The following is a 15,407-nucleotide window of genomic DNA, read 5'->3' as shown; positions in this document are numbered from 1 at the left end:
TACTTATATTTTGCTTATCTATTGCTTTTCTAGGATCTTTCTAATAGTTTTATAGGCTTTAAATAGAATTATTATGTTTCTGTCAATCCAGCGTTCACTAGAAGTCTAAAGCTAATTCAAAATAAACCTCTATGAGGGGTATGGACCAATACCTCTCATCAGAAGTTGTCTTTGCTTAATCACTTACATTGTTGTTAGCCTTTATAGATATTGTGTTGTCGCATGTCTTTTAATTTTCCAAAACTCAACAAAGTCTCCACAAAACAAATACACTATGTTACTCGGACTCGGGTACGGGTGTCGGACACGGGTACGGATCCGAGTGTCGAACTCGGAAAAATTGAAATTTGAAGACACGGGGCCCTGTCCTTAATTTAGACACGGGTACGGGGATATGGAAAAAAATAAATAATAAAAAAAAATTAATAAAAAAAAATTTTAAAAAAAAAGTAATTAAGGGAAAAGATCAAAAGAAGTGTGTAGCTGTTGTACTTCGCATCAAAAGAAAAACGATGTACTGCAGGAGGAAAAAGAAATAAAGTACTTATCATAAAAAATAAAAGAAAAAGAAAAAGAATAAAGTAAAGTCACCAGTCACGTGACTGTGTTTACTGGAGTATTTATTTTCACTTTCTTCCTAAAAATCTGCAACAAAACATGATATTCTCAGAAACAAGAACAGACCGCCGCGGACCGCGGTATCCTCATTGCCGCCGGCGAGTACCAACCCTAGGATGGTCGACGAAAATTACACCATCATGTTCGAAATCACGATTCTAACAAAAGCCCCAATACCTCAACAAGAAATTAGGTAATCTTCAACCACATGTAACAGATCTAGGGTTTGAAAAAAAAAAATTAAAAATTACTTCTCTCTTCTTTTATCCCACCGTGTCCGACCGACCATACAAGGATCCGGTGCGGATTCCGTACCGGGATCCTTGTCGTGTCGGGTCGACCCGGGTACGAGGGCTATTTAGCCGTGTCGAAGTAACATATACATTCTCGTAGTCGGTCCCGCTTGTGCCTGTTGCGCACACAAGCGCCACGATCGACCCTCGACCCTCACTCTTGTCGCCAATATGCAAGAGTGCCCTTTCTGAATCAAGCACCCGCTCGTACCCCAAGCCTTGAGATTCACCTTCCGTATAAGGTTTGCGCCCTTGCCGCCCCATAGGCAAGAGCGCGTCGCACGAAATGGTGTCAAAACACTTGGACCGTGACACGGAGGGAGTATGACATAAGATAAGATAAAGGGTAATGAGATAAGATAATATAAGATAAAGTAAGTGAATAGAACAGTACTAACACAAAAATATGAATTTTGAACAACATTTGTTGATCCGAAACTCAGACCAGAATTAGGTGTACAATGTATTTTGGTCGGCAGTATTTTTTGTTTAAAAAGTAACTAGACTTAGCCCTACTATTAACATTACTAGGAACACATGTTTTTATTCTTATTTGGAGGGATGGGGATTGGGAATGAAATTTGTTACAGGTTTTATGAAAACTAAAAGGAATTCTATTTTCCGCCCCAAGACAAGCCCTTCGGATTACTCAATGTTGTTGTCCTCAAATACAAAGTAGAATTTAAATGACGTTGCCTCTATTTGCAGTGAAGTTACAAAAGTAATAATCGTATTGAAACAATGCATCTAAGTGTTTTAGGAAAAGAAACTTGGAATTAATAGACTTGAAAGGGTTAACAGACTAAACAATAAAGAGCAAAGTACCGGAAATTCCTGGTTCAAAGAACATGATCCCTCAGTGATACTCATCCAAAGTTCAACTAATACAAAAACTAAAAGGAAAATGTTATGTATACTTTCGGGGAAATCAATTAATATGGTCCGTCATAATCTTAGAAAATTTCCAATTTGAATGCGGTTAGTTCAATAATTTGGGTTGTTTAATTAATCCTACATTTAATCCCTACAAACTATTATTACATAATTCCCTAACACACACACACACCATTGAACCACAAACGGAACCATAAGATGAAAGTGGTACATTTTTTGCTAATTTAGCAAATTAGGTAGAGAATTGTGAGCCCGCACTCAATCACATACTAGCAAATTAGGTAACTATCCTTACAACCATTAAAAGACCCCATAATCCAACCAACATCTACATTCTCTCATCTTTTCTAATCACTCTTTGGTCTTTAAAGTTTCTTCCCTCGCGTTCGTTCCTTCATCATTTCTTCCTCTTCAAATACAAACAAGAACTGCTTCTTCCGTGAGGTAGGGGTCATTAGGTCAACTTGGCAGCGAAACCAAAGAAAACATTGACTTTACTTATTTTTATTACCCCTTATAATATTACCTCTTATTTTACTTTCATTAATTCCACTTCCCGCTCCTTTCTGGTTTGATTGGTCACATTGCCGATCTCCTATGACGATTCATGCTAGCCGGCCCCAAATCATCTTGGGACTATGGCTTTGTTGTTGTTGTTGTTGTTGTTGTTGTACAAGTACTTGTTTAGAATAGTGGGATGGTATTAAATTGAGATTCTATTATGAAACTAATATGCGATTTCTTATACGTTGCCCCGGGGGTCTTTATCAGCAATATTGACATTAAAAATACGAAAAAAAAAACAGTACAGGAGATTGCAATAGGCATAAAACAACACTAGAAATAAAGAGAGAGTCTTTGGCATAAATTTTGATAACTATCCAGATTAAAGCTATCAATTTCTGGGGGAATACCAATAAAGAGTTGAGTTCAGGATGGGTTATATCTTATATGCCATGATCAGTTTCAGGTTTGACATTTTCTCAGGTTTAATCAAATTGAAATCTGGTTGGTTTCAGGTGGGTATCCTGGGTAGAATCAGCATTTAAAAGTTCTACCCCTGAAAACTTTAAAATAGTATAATATCCAAAATACTAAGTAACCAGTATAAAATATCACTATGCATAATTTTCAAGCCTTTTATGAAAGAGTTTATTAGGAAGATCCAATGAAAAGGGTACCCACTTCCTGGTCCATCTGTATGTTTGCATCATCAAGCGTTTTGTCCAGATCCGTCGGCAATGCATGTTTCTTCTGCCCATAAAAGTCATAAATGCGTATCTGAGACAGTGAGAAAGGAATATCATCAATTCATCAGTAATGCAAATAAAATATATACAACCCAGATTCTCTTGAGGTTGCATAATTTGTGGCAGGGGACATAAAATTTTCAGAAGGCATAAAATAAACAATATTACTTGCTCAGGGTCAAGGTCAAAAATCCCACAAACTCGCTTGTGAAGCTCCCTAATGGTTTCCTGCAAAGATCATTGAACAGGACAAATTAATTAAAGTTACTGCACTAGAATTTTCCTTGATTTGTTTTGATTTGGACTCAGAGGAAGGCAGAGCTCGCAAAAGGATTTTGTAGCAAACAAACTCGATTAAGATAATGTAATGTGATACCTTTTTGCTTATTCTTATGGTAGAACGATCACCTTTTGGTGTAAGAAGTAGCTCAAGATGCAAAGGATATACTTCTATAGCTAATTCCATTTGACTAAGACCAGAATTGATTACTTTTCTCGCCAATGTTGGTCCCCCTCCATACCTACAACAAGAAAACAATTTAACTGAAATATGAGCAACACATTCAATCACTTCTTATTCTTAACAAGCAAATTGTCAGTTAAACACTTGATAAATGCCTATTTAGTCAAGATTACTATCAGAGTTATCAGGACATTACAAACTGGGTTTATTTATTTACATCTTTTTCTACGTTCACTCGTTAAGTGAAGAACAAAGGAAAAGAAGAATGATATGGCAACACAACAGAACATATATGACTTTTATAAGACAAAGGGCGTAAAGTTTACTGGTAGACAAAGCACAAGCATGAACACTGAAAAGGGTACGTGCATAAAACACTAATAAACTTCAACACAAACTTGAAAGAAGATAAGACGTGAAAAGGACACATATATACATATAAAATTACATAACATCTATACATATACACATACATTGTTACATACAACAATACAAGCTATGCAGGTTACAGTCAATGCTCACCATCAGATCAGGCCCAGTATGGTTCGAAAGACAGGATCAATGGATAAATACAATAATTTTGCAAATCCTGAATTTTTATGTATGAGCATCATAAATCACTGGGTTATCACTTACCAGTCCAAAACTATTGCTGGAAAAAGCAACAGGAATCACCAGTTAGCTAACGGGAATGATCAGCGACACAGCATGCGGCAGAAATCTAGTTGCCAATGACATTAACTAGAGCATAATTTTCCAAATTTGGTAAATTTAGATTTGACCATGGACCAATATCAACAACTGACTGGGTCGTTGGTCTCACAGAAAGGCTTAAAGCGACTAAGAAAATTACATCACCGATCAGCATTTTGTCCAAGGCTCCAAGCACATCCTTACCACATCCCAGCACATCAGGGGAAAGAGGAAAAAGTATTCAACATATATTACGATAATTGATTACACATTTTGTCCTATGCTAACTATGACACTAGACCTGAAACTTGTTACTGCTCTAAGCATGAAAAAACTATTTTCTTTTTTTTGACAAAAGAAAGGGTACAGTTAATATGAATATGAATGTTGACAAGTGCAACACACAGAGATAAAGACACCAAAGTCCAACAGTGGATAAGCTTGCAACCATGAGAATTTATAATGGCTCTAGCTTGGCCAGTTAATATATGAATTATGAAATAAAGTACCCTCTTGATAGAGACCATCATTAGCTCAATTCTATTCTGCAAATAGGAGGAAGATAGAAATTATTGAAATTGAATAAATCAGTATATTATCCAGTGGACTAAAAAACAATAGATCTGATTGCTCGTTGAAGTAATGATATTTTTTAACTGAGGGGTGTTTGATAAAAGAGCCTCAGATTCCTAAGTATCTCTCTCCTTCATTGCAGATCAGCCCATGAACCAGTAAGTCCTAACACATGATTCACATAACACTACTTCTGCTATTCGTTCTGGGCTGTTGTACATGTGTACCACATGAATCGCAAACAAACCATCTGTAGGCAGCAATGGTTTTAAGATTATGTGTGATTTTGCACAGGAATCCGCATGCATTATGTCCATGATAGAGAAATTCTAATCCAACCTTGCCGAAAAGTATTTTTTCATTTGTGAACTGCAAATTTCCACTCCTTACCATTTTAAGAGGTGTTATTGAGTGGTAATGGAAATTTAAGCAAAAACTGTTTGTAGCGGTAGAGAAGCATTACTATGTGCATCGACATGGAACTTCACTACAAAATAAAACATACAACCCTGACCATTACCGCCATTTTTGTTCCACCTACCAAACAGGACTCAAGAGTTCGCATGCCCAAACAGTTTAAGCAAAAGAGAGTAATAGCTCAATAGCTGAATCATAAACCAAGGTTGGATGTGCTGGCTAACTTATTCTCATTTAACACCTCAAAAACGTGTGGGGAGTGACCCAAATATTACACCCAACTTAACATCTCAGAAAATTCTATTTTAGTAAGTCAACAGCAAGAATAAAATATTAATGCAACAACAGATGGGACTGGAGAGGCTGTTATTGTTGTTACTATGAACCAATAACCTTACCAAGAGTGAAGTTGATTCCAGACTTCCTCAGGCAACAAGACATAATCACGGCCTTCTACCAAAGTATCATGAAGTTCATCTGCACTGCTATCACTTAATGAAGATTCATTTATCAGAAACTTATTATCAATATTAGACGGCCTTCTTGACAAACAAGCATCCGCAGATTCTAAATTGTGCAGAGAAGATTCACCACTCGCAACATTCATTTGATCTTGATTAACATAATCAATCCAGGTTTGCCACCATCTGTGATCAAGAAGTGAAAACAAAAAAGACAAAAAGGTAAGTCCTAACAACAAATTCCAGTGCAAGCATTCTAATTCCAAGTAAAAAAATTACTATAAAAAAATCTGATATTCTGATTCTTGTTCAGATGCAGTAGACATTAGTATTTGCAGCAAGTAGTAGGACAGCTGGACAGGTGAAGTGGAAGCATGAGCTAAAAACGAGCCCACTTCAATTATTCTTTGGGGTACAAGTTTAAACGTCTGTTGTGGGTTAATGGTGTTTAGAACGAGTTGATTTGGGTAATGGCAAGTGCTACATGGATTTATTTAGCTATGTACTTATTCTATTGGCATTGTTCTTTTTGGGAAGATAGTATTACAATGCATGGTACAAAGCAAAATAGTCTGCTAAAAACTGAACTAGAAATATTAAAATTGTAGCTGATGCACACTCAACAGTGCATACTCCAACCTTGGTAATAGGTTTCTTTGCGCCTACAAAATTGAGCTAAATTAATACTCGGGCTCCCAAGGAAGCTTTGTTAATCACATGTAAGGTAACTGCTACCCTTCAGAAAAAGCAAGTGGATAGCTAATCTCTATTATACTTCCTCCGTTATTTTTTACTAGCAACGTTGGTCACTTTCACGCATTCCAATGCACAACTTTGATCATTGATATCTTTAATTCTCTTTAAGAAAAAATTACAAAAAGTTGATATTTTGAAAACACAATGAGACGGAATCTAACAAGATCCCACATGACTATGTTTTATCTTACGTATAAATCACAAAAAATAGTCAAAGTATAATATGTGAATAGTGTAAAAACTTCAAACGTTGCGAGTTAAAAAACGGAGGAAGTACTCCCTATATTACATAATGTTCCTCATGTTTACTATTCATATGGTCAAAGTAATTAATAGTATAATTAAGAGTAAAAATATTAACTTGTGGGATATCATTGGATTCGTTTCAATATAAATTTTCTAAGCATCAATTTTTTATAATTTTTACTAATGCGAAATTAAAACTAGTAATGGTCAAAGTAGTGAATTGGAGACCGCACATAATGGAAAATTGAGGAACATTATGGAACGGTGAGAGTATAAGCTAACTCCTAAGGGTATAAATTTTGAAATGCCTAAATGGCCCTTACTTCTATACTTTCTTAGAGTACAAAGTATAAATTTGAAAATAAAATAAAAACATAATGTATAATAAGATTGCCACAAAAAAGCAGATTGTAATTTTCCTAATGTAATCTATCTTGCATTCGGTTTTCTGACTCTTTAGGATCAATCATCAAGTTAGGCGGACTGCAAGATCCTTGTTCAAATTAGGTTATTTGCATATTTTAAGTAAAGATGAATGTATCCAAATGTGTTTTGGAGTTAGATAAATCAACTTCAAAGTTTCCAAGTTAGGGATATCAATTTCAAAGATCCAAATTCCTTAATTGCAGATTCTTAGTAATACTTCAACTTTCTTTTGCAATGTGTGATTATTTTAGTATCAATTTCAAAGTTTCCAAATTGTATTAGATCAATTTGTACATAATATTTCTTTATGAAACTAAATATTACTATGAATCTATATTATGGAATCTTATAACTCTATACACTCTTTAAAAGCTCAGTGGGCTGATAGCTTCTATATGAAGGGGTAGGATCCTCTGAATTGTGATATTCCTAAATATTGTTCTTGGACTTTGAAGAAAATTCTACGATGCAGGATACCATCCAGCAAGTAGGAGGTTGAAGCAACTCTATTGCAGGTGGTAAGTTCTCTATCAGCAAGGTATACAGAACTCTTCAAGGGGATTGTGCTAAAGTTCCATGGAGAAGAGTGATATGCAACAATAAAGCTAGTCCTAGAAGCATCTTTATCACCTGGTTGACTATCCTCAACAGACTGTGCACTGCTGATAGAATTCAGGCATGGGGGATTGCCTGTTCTGATGTCTGTGTTCTTTGTATTACAGGAAGGAATCAGTGCAGCATCTGTGTTTTGAGTGTTCTTTGTCAGCTGAAGTTTGGCAGAAAGTGCTCTTGATCTTGGGCATTGCTAGAGGAAGTACTGGATTTTCCAGAGAGCTAGAAATAGTAGCTAAGAGAAGCAAGAAAACTGGGATAATCTCAAAGTTATATGTCATGTGCTTTACTGAGGCAGTTTATCATATTTGGCTTCACAGAAATTCTGTTGTTTTCAGGAATTCTGTAAATTTAGTTCACAGTCTTGCAAAAGAGATCATGTTTAAGGTCTCTTGTAACAGTTCAGATGAACTTAGAGAGAGATTAATGTCTTGCTAGTTTAGCTGCTGCTAGTGTTTTAGTGTTGTTCTAGTGGCTAGGGCGACAGGGCGTATTGTTTACCTTGAGTCATTTTCTCAAGGTCTTTGGTTTTAATAAAATCAATTATTAATTGCCAAAAAAGAGAAATAGTGAAAACACTATTTGACATATATCATATTTTCATAGTGTTTTTTAAGGAAGTTTTTTGTTTGAATTTAGATAAGCTTTTTCATTCCGGATTTGGTGGTAGTACTATAGAAAAATGTAGCAAAATAAGTGAGATTATAATGTTGAAATCAAGACTAATGCCTTGAAGTTTTCTTATGAATCATTACTTCTCTACACTCACGATGTATAATTTCTATTTTCGGTTCGGATAACTTTATACTCCATGAACATTATATTAGAATGTTTTTAGTATATCTTTTGTATTTTACAAGTGATTATTTTTATTTTCTAAATGAATGACATAATGCTACTAATTTCTTTTGTAATCGATACTTGTTCTCGTTGTTAATAAATGTAGAAAAATGCATAAATTCTCAAAAGTTCGTCTCAAAACTATGATATCAAAATATAATCCAAATAGGTATACAACATTAACTTTGTCATTAACATTTTTACTAATTAGGTTTCACCATCTCTAAGATAACCATGCGCAATCGGGCAATAGTAGTCTAAAATAGTACTCCCTCTGTTCTTGTTTAATAGTCCCATTTCCGTATTGGGATGTTTTTTTTAATTAGTCGCTTTTAGAATTTTTCCTTATTTGTTCAAAAATTATTCCCTTTTTACCCTTATATTACAATTGTAATTTCCTTTTCATCCCAGTTAAATATAAAAGTGGTCCCTTTATTTTCTAATTTAACAACACTAAACACTCCACCTACCTATATTTTCTTCATTTTTTCTCGCTCCTACCCACATGGGTGAGATTCTTTAGAGATTCACATGCAAGTTGTCCTTTTAGTGGATTGTTCAATATTTCATAAGGGACTAATAAACAAGAACGGAGGGAGTAATCTAAAAGATGCCAAACAAATTTAGGTACATTTAGTTAGAATCAAATGATCCACATGCTAGAAGATCATCTCCAATAGGGGGCTCAAAAGGAGAGAGAATGTTGTTAAAAATGAGCCCCTATTAATAATAACAACAGTTGTCATTTTTTATAACTATTTTCAAAAGGTCTTTTTCTTACTAAAGAAAAGTTTTGTATTTTTTTAAAAAAAAGGGGTTGGGAATAATAAATGAGAAGTGATTTTTGTTTGGAATCTCACTGATGGACATTTGAGTCTTAAAGTATGTCTCAAAAATAAATTAGATATTGGGACTCGTCACTGGAAAATAAAAACGCTTATGAAAGGTTTTTGAGCCTCCATTAAAAGATCAACAATGGTGACGCTTTAAGACACTAATCTTTCTTAGTTTTTACTTCCTCTGTTTCTAAATAAATGCATCAGTTTGACTGACAGTTGTCAATACACAATTTTGACCACTAATATATATAATTGTCGATTATTAAAAGTTATAAAATGTTGATACTACGAAAATTTACATGGTGACATCCAACATATAACTACCTCCGTTTCAAAATGATATTTACACTTCCTGTTTTCGCCAGTTTCATGATGTTCTTTATATTGTACTTTATAATATATTTGGACATAAAAATGTACCACCTTACCCCTCTTACCCCACAAAATTTATATTTTTCCACTCACTCTTTCTTACTTTATTAATTTCTCCTTACATCCACCCACTTTTACATTATCTTTCCTACTTTATCTATATTATATTATACTCACCCACATTTTTACACATTTTATCACATTTATCTTAATGTTTGTAAAAATAGTAACTGTAAATATCATTGTGAAATGAATGTAGTATTTTGATAAAATATATTCTCTCATGTATTAATAAAAAAATCAAGTCAAAGTTAGCATATGAATAGTGTAAAAGTCCAAGTGATGCATTTATTCAGAAACAGAGAGTAGTTTTTTTTCCTCGAAAGTGTTGAAGTTCATATCCTTCATGCTCTAAATTTTATAAGGTACGATACAATTATGAAGTTTTCTCCCTCCGTTTTTCTTAAATGCTTCACTTGTCTTTTATGGGGTTTTTTAAATGCATCACTTCTACATTGGTAACTTTCTACCATCTATTACATTATACTAAAACAGACGCAAAGAGTAATTAATAGAAAATTATTGTTAATTATTGCTTATTTAACTATTAATTAACTATATATTTCAGTTATTAAGTTTTTCACCTATAATATAAGCACTTTAAATGAATTTTGAGAATAGAATCTTGATTATACTTGTTTGTAGAATCGTAGTCCCTTCCGATTCAAAGTAGAATCACGATTTTGATAACCTTGGCCCCCACGATATTCCATTGTCGATTGTGAGTGTCGCGTATGCGGCATTCACTTGTGAGTGTCGCGTATGCGGCATTCACTTGTGAGTGTCGCGTATGCGGCATTCACTTGTGAGTGTCGCGTATGCGGCATTCACTTGTGAGTGTCGCGTATGCGGCATTCACTTGTGAGTGTCGCGTATGCGGCATTCACTTGTGAGTGTCGCGTATGCGACATTCACTGCCGGTCCCAAGCCCGGATTCGGAGGAGGGTTGCGGTAGGTTGGTGGCGGCCAATTGTAAAACTAAGTCACATATCATGGCAAATACAAAGATATTGGACTAATTTGTAATTTTATTTGATATATTTCTGATTTGTCCCATCTAAAAAAATAATTATTCAAGCGGCGGGTACAAAAAGTAATTATTGAATGTTGACAAATTTTCCCTTGCAATTTCTTTTGTTTGGTTAGTGAAGCAAACCAAAGAACCTTAGTTCGACGAGTAAAACTTAGCTCAAGCTTATCCGTCGATTTTTCTTTAGCAGAATAAGCCCAAACAAACTGATCTAAACCCCTCCCAAATCGAACCTTAGGTGAGTGAAGCTAAGGAATTTGAGTAGCAACCCGTTGAATCTTCTTTCGTAAATAAAGATAATCAAGAGTCTATGGTGTTATCAGAGTTATGTAGAGCCTTCGAAACAGTGTTTTGAATACTGTTCTCCATACAATGTTCCATAACCTTTCCTACATGACCAAATAACACATATCAACAGGGTAGGTACATAACCTCTCAATGGATCAGCTCTCAAACCATATAGAAATATTTTGTTAAAGAAAACATATAGGTTAGAGCAAGTTTAACTTGCCATGAGTGTGGTAAATCATACAAAAGGAAGATATACATAAAGCCTCCATCATTAAAGCATATAAACATGTTACATAAGCCACTTGATACAATAGCAAGCAGCGGGATGAAAGACCTTCCAGAATACTTAAGCTCCTTTCCAACATATAAACATTGCCTCTTAACAATGAAGGAACAGATTAACACATGTATCCTAGCATCAAATAATGAATACATGAATAGAGTCACCCAAAAGGAAAATCCTTCAAAACCCTTTCCTCTAAAGAAAAACATTGGCATTGAATCCACTGAAAACCATTGTATAAACACAACTTTTCACACCTGAGAGGCACTTTGAACATTCAAACAAAGTAGAGGGAAGTTTGGAGGTAAAAGTTAGCATTCATAAACATATGGTTAGTAAAAGAACTCATAACCATCAATATCTCGTGGCCAGGTTGAGTAAATGAGGAAATCTACCGACAATTTGGTTCTTCCATATCCAAGAAACCCTATAATCTAACCATTTTCCCCTCACCAATACAGAAGGCAAGCCTGAGGTCCTGAAATTAAGCAGCCACAACATTGCATTCAACACCTTACTCCTTTTTCTTTTAATAAGAAAAATACTATATTTAAATAACTGAAATCAAAACCAAATTACATATTAACTCAGTTTCTTTGAACCTTCCAAATCAAGTAACCTTTAAAGCCCCAGCAAACTTTGTCACATATTGAGAAGAAAAAGAGAATTCTGAAAAGACCCTTGAATTCAGCTCCAGCCACACATCACAAGATTTCCATTAAAGTGTTGTTCCACAACTTTTTCTTCTCCTTACTCTTACCAAACCCCCGAAATCTAATTTACAACCAATCCACAGCCTCAAAAAGGATAAAACCAAGATTCTGCATGCAAAATAGCATCCTCCAAAGATATCTCACCACGTCACAATGTCAACAAGACTCACATAGAGATATCTGCTGAATTAACCAAACCTAGCCTTCACTTTTGGCCAAACTCACACATAATATTTTGTTCAAAGAACATTCTTTTAAGGAGAAGACGCTATATATTACCCATAAAGGAAATTTTCCTAAATGCTAAAGAAACAGCACTGGAAGTTCCATCAATTCAGGTATATACACCGATGCCAACTTGTACATTATCCATATCATTCTCACAACAAAGTAAATCACTAATGAAACTCTAAGTCTCAAGGCACTTCCAACAACAAGTATCTTGGAAATTAAATAACAAGGTACTAGTCAGCAAGATGGAACAATCCATCAAAACACTAGGGCACGAGAGAATCCCCTTGATAGCTCAAAAGGAAACCAAAGAGAAATTGCAAATAAACAATATTCGTCAACAGTGCTACAAAAAAATAAACTTTAAAAATCCCACTTTGCAACAATTCAGACCTATTTACCGAGGTCTTAATCCACTTAGGATCAACAACACAAAGCCAATATTTATTTTATTCTTAAAAAAACGCTAACTCGTGTAGCTAATCAATTGTTACCTACACTTTATTTATGATTGGGAAACGTTAAACTACTTCCCATGATTCCTTGACCCCAACAATGTCAAATAGAAGATATTAAAGCAAATGCATTTCATCACTCATCAATATGTAATTACATTCATCTTCCCTCTTTAGATAATTCCCTATCAACAGATACATCAATCAGAAAAGGCGTTTACCCGAAGGCTCCATTTGGTTGGACTGAAAACATTTTTTTCAAGGAAAACACAATTCTAAACAGGATTTCCATTGTTTTTTCCTTTACCAGAGAAGTCATAGAGAAAAGGAAAGTGGGAGTAGAAGGGTGAGGATGGATGTGAAGAGAGAAAAACGCAGATAATGAGGATGGAGGAAAACGTGGTTTTCGAATTTCGACCCTTCAGAGAGGTATTACCATTATTGGGAAAACTTTTTCCCACCCGTTTCAAACCAAACAAAGGAAAATGATTGAAAATGGAAAATCATTTTCAAGGAAAACATGTTACACCAAATCAAACACTCCCTAAATCATCCTTTGTTCCTCCCGGATCGATACATTAATCCAGATACAGAGTTATGTCACCACTATCTTAAAGACTTGATTTTTACCAACAAAAACTAAAAAATTTGTTCCAATTTCAGAAACAACTGTAATTCTAAACTGCAAACGTATCAATTCCACTAAGATACACCCGCAGATAAATAATTTTCACAAGAATTCCCGAATTATCGTTGAAAAAAACTACAGACTTAAACAACAATACCATATCCTCAGCAAAAATATCGAATTAAATAATTAACAAGTAAAAAATTGAAGCTGTAAACTGAGCAGAATCAACCTTTGAGTGATAAGATAGAAAGTATCGCCCTCTTTGCTTTGGGATTCAGCAGCCAATGAAATGTCTCGGATTCTCAGCCTCTCTTCTTCCGGCGTTAGCCTTGCGTAGCTTCGCGTCAATGTCTCGGCCATCTACTCCTCTCTCTCTCTCTCGGGCGTGCGCGCGATTGATCGATAGACTCGTCTGAGAAAACGATTACAATGGCGATTTTTAGCTCCCGCCGGCTACCGGAGGTGCGGATCAGTGAAGAGTGAATAGTGAAGAAAGAGCACAAGGTTTAGAAACGGTACTTTTGGAGTGAAGGTTTGTTTGGGACGGGAAACCAAAACAAAATAAGGTTTCAATTTTTTACCACTAAATCCATTTTAAAATGATCTTTTACGGTTAATATTTGAATAAATATTAAGATAAAATAGAAGTGTGGATAAAAAGTTGATAAAAAATACGGAGTGATAAAATACGGATAAAAATAAATAGAAATGTGTAAAAAAGTAGTTGGGTGTAAGAAACAAATGAATAAAGTAAGAGAAATTGAGTTGAAAGTTGTAATTGTGGGGCAAGAAATCGAGAATTGTATGATAGTAAATTACAATTGATATTCAAAGTAGATTATATGAATAGTGTCAAAAGTCAAATTGTGTCATGTGAAAAAGAACGGAGGAAGTAGAAAATAAATTGAATTAAAAATATGTATTTTTTAGTCAAAACTACGATCGTTCGGAAAATCTTACACTTTGGGATATCTCTCGCAAATATTGCGGGAATATATACAGCCTTTTCGGAGAGACATTGTAACAATTTGTTGTAACCGCTAGGATGATTTTCATCTGATTCATCTAAGTCAATTTGAAAAATTGATAAATATAGCGATCTCGCTCATAATTCTTTACATATACTCCGTATCAACCAACCAAATTCATAACGATATTCGACCAAAACTATACTAGACCCATACTACTCAACTAATTAATCCCACCATAAGGACAAATCTAAAGACATAAACATGAATAATTATAGCAAAGAGGTCGAAACCTTTGAGATTTGTAAACCCTAGAGAGAAAAAGAGGGAGGAGAGCGGCTATGGTTCAATCATACATATCCAATTTTTCATTTCTATGGAAATAAATCATATCCAATTTTTATTTTTATGGAAATAAATCATATCCAAGTTGAATAGAGGAGAATAAGTAAATCTCCAAAAAATAATTTTGATGATTATATTTTATTCATTGTTATATTGTTTCTTTTCTGTTTTGATGTTAGTGATTTTTAATTATTAAAAATTCAATTTGTTTTTAAAGATTAACATTTGTTTTCATTGAATAAAATTAAGTTTTTTACAAGTATAAGAACATGATTCAAAAGATCAATTTGTACCCTAGTCCATTGACAATGATTTATTTTAGAAACTCCCCTCCAAAAGTTGTGATAACATAGTCACTAGTAGAAAAAACCCCTGTTGCAGCCCCCTTGTTGCAGCGTACAAGTATAAATACGCTTCAACAACCAGTCGGTCAACGCGGGTCAAACCCTTTAAAGGGTTATCGCAGCGTACATTTTAGTTGTTCGCAACAAATGCGTTTGTTGCAGCGTACAAAATAAAAGCCCGCAGCAACAACCCGTAGTTATTGCAGCGTACATGTTAATGCCCGCTGCAACAAGTCCGTGTTTCAAATTAAAAATTTTACTTTCCTAGTTGCAACGTACAAACCGCGCTCAATCTCTGTTCCT

At 34.7% G+C, this 15,407-nt stretch overlaps 1 protein-coding gene across 1 annotated transcript in view; it reads right to left on the bottom strand.

Annotated features, from left to right (window-relative positions):
* The window catches only part of LOC110798273 (ubiquitin carboxyl-terminal hydrolase 5), a 31,688-nt gene extending 17,678 nt beyond the window's left edge, over positions 1-14,010 (bottom strand). The window contains exons 1-5 of the mRNA XM_022003447.2: positions 13,677-14,010; positions 5,600-5,848; positions 3,432-3,576; positions 3,224-3,283; positions 2,991-3,086 (exon numbers count right to left, since the gene is read on the bottom strand). Of these exons, the coding sequence (XP_021859139.1) occupies positions 2,991-3,086; positions 3,224-3,283; positions 3,432-3,576; positions 5,600-5,848; positions 13,677-13,807 (681 nt within the window). The 5' untranslated portion in view covers positions 13,808-14,010. The remainder of the gene's footprint in view (positions 1-2,990; positions 3,087-3,223; positions 3,284-3,431; positions 3,577-5,599; positions 5,849-13,676) is intronic.
* Between the last annotated feature and the right edge of the window lie 1,397 nt (positions 14,011-15,407).

Source organism: Spinacia oleracea, chromosome 2 (assembly GCF_020520425.1).
Source record: "Spinacia oleracea cultivar Varoflay chromosome 2, BTI_SOV_V1, whole genome shotgun sequence".
Lineage (NCBI taxonomy): Eukaryota > Viridiplantae > Streptophyta > Magnoliopsida > Caryophyllales > Amaranthaceae > Spinacia > Spinacia oleracea.
This window is presented reverse-complemented; position numbering and strand designations above follow the sequence as displayed.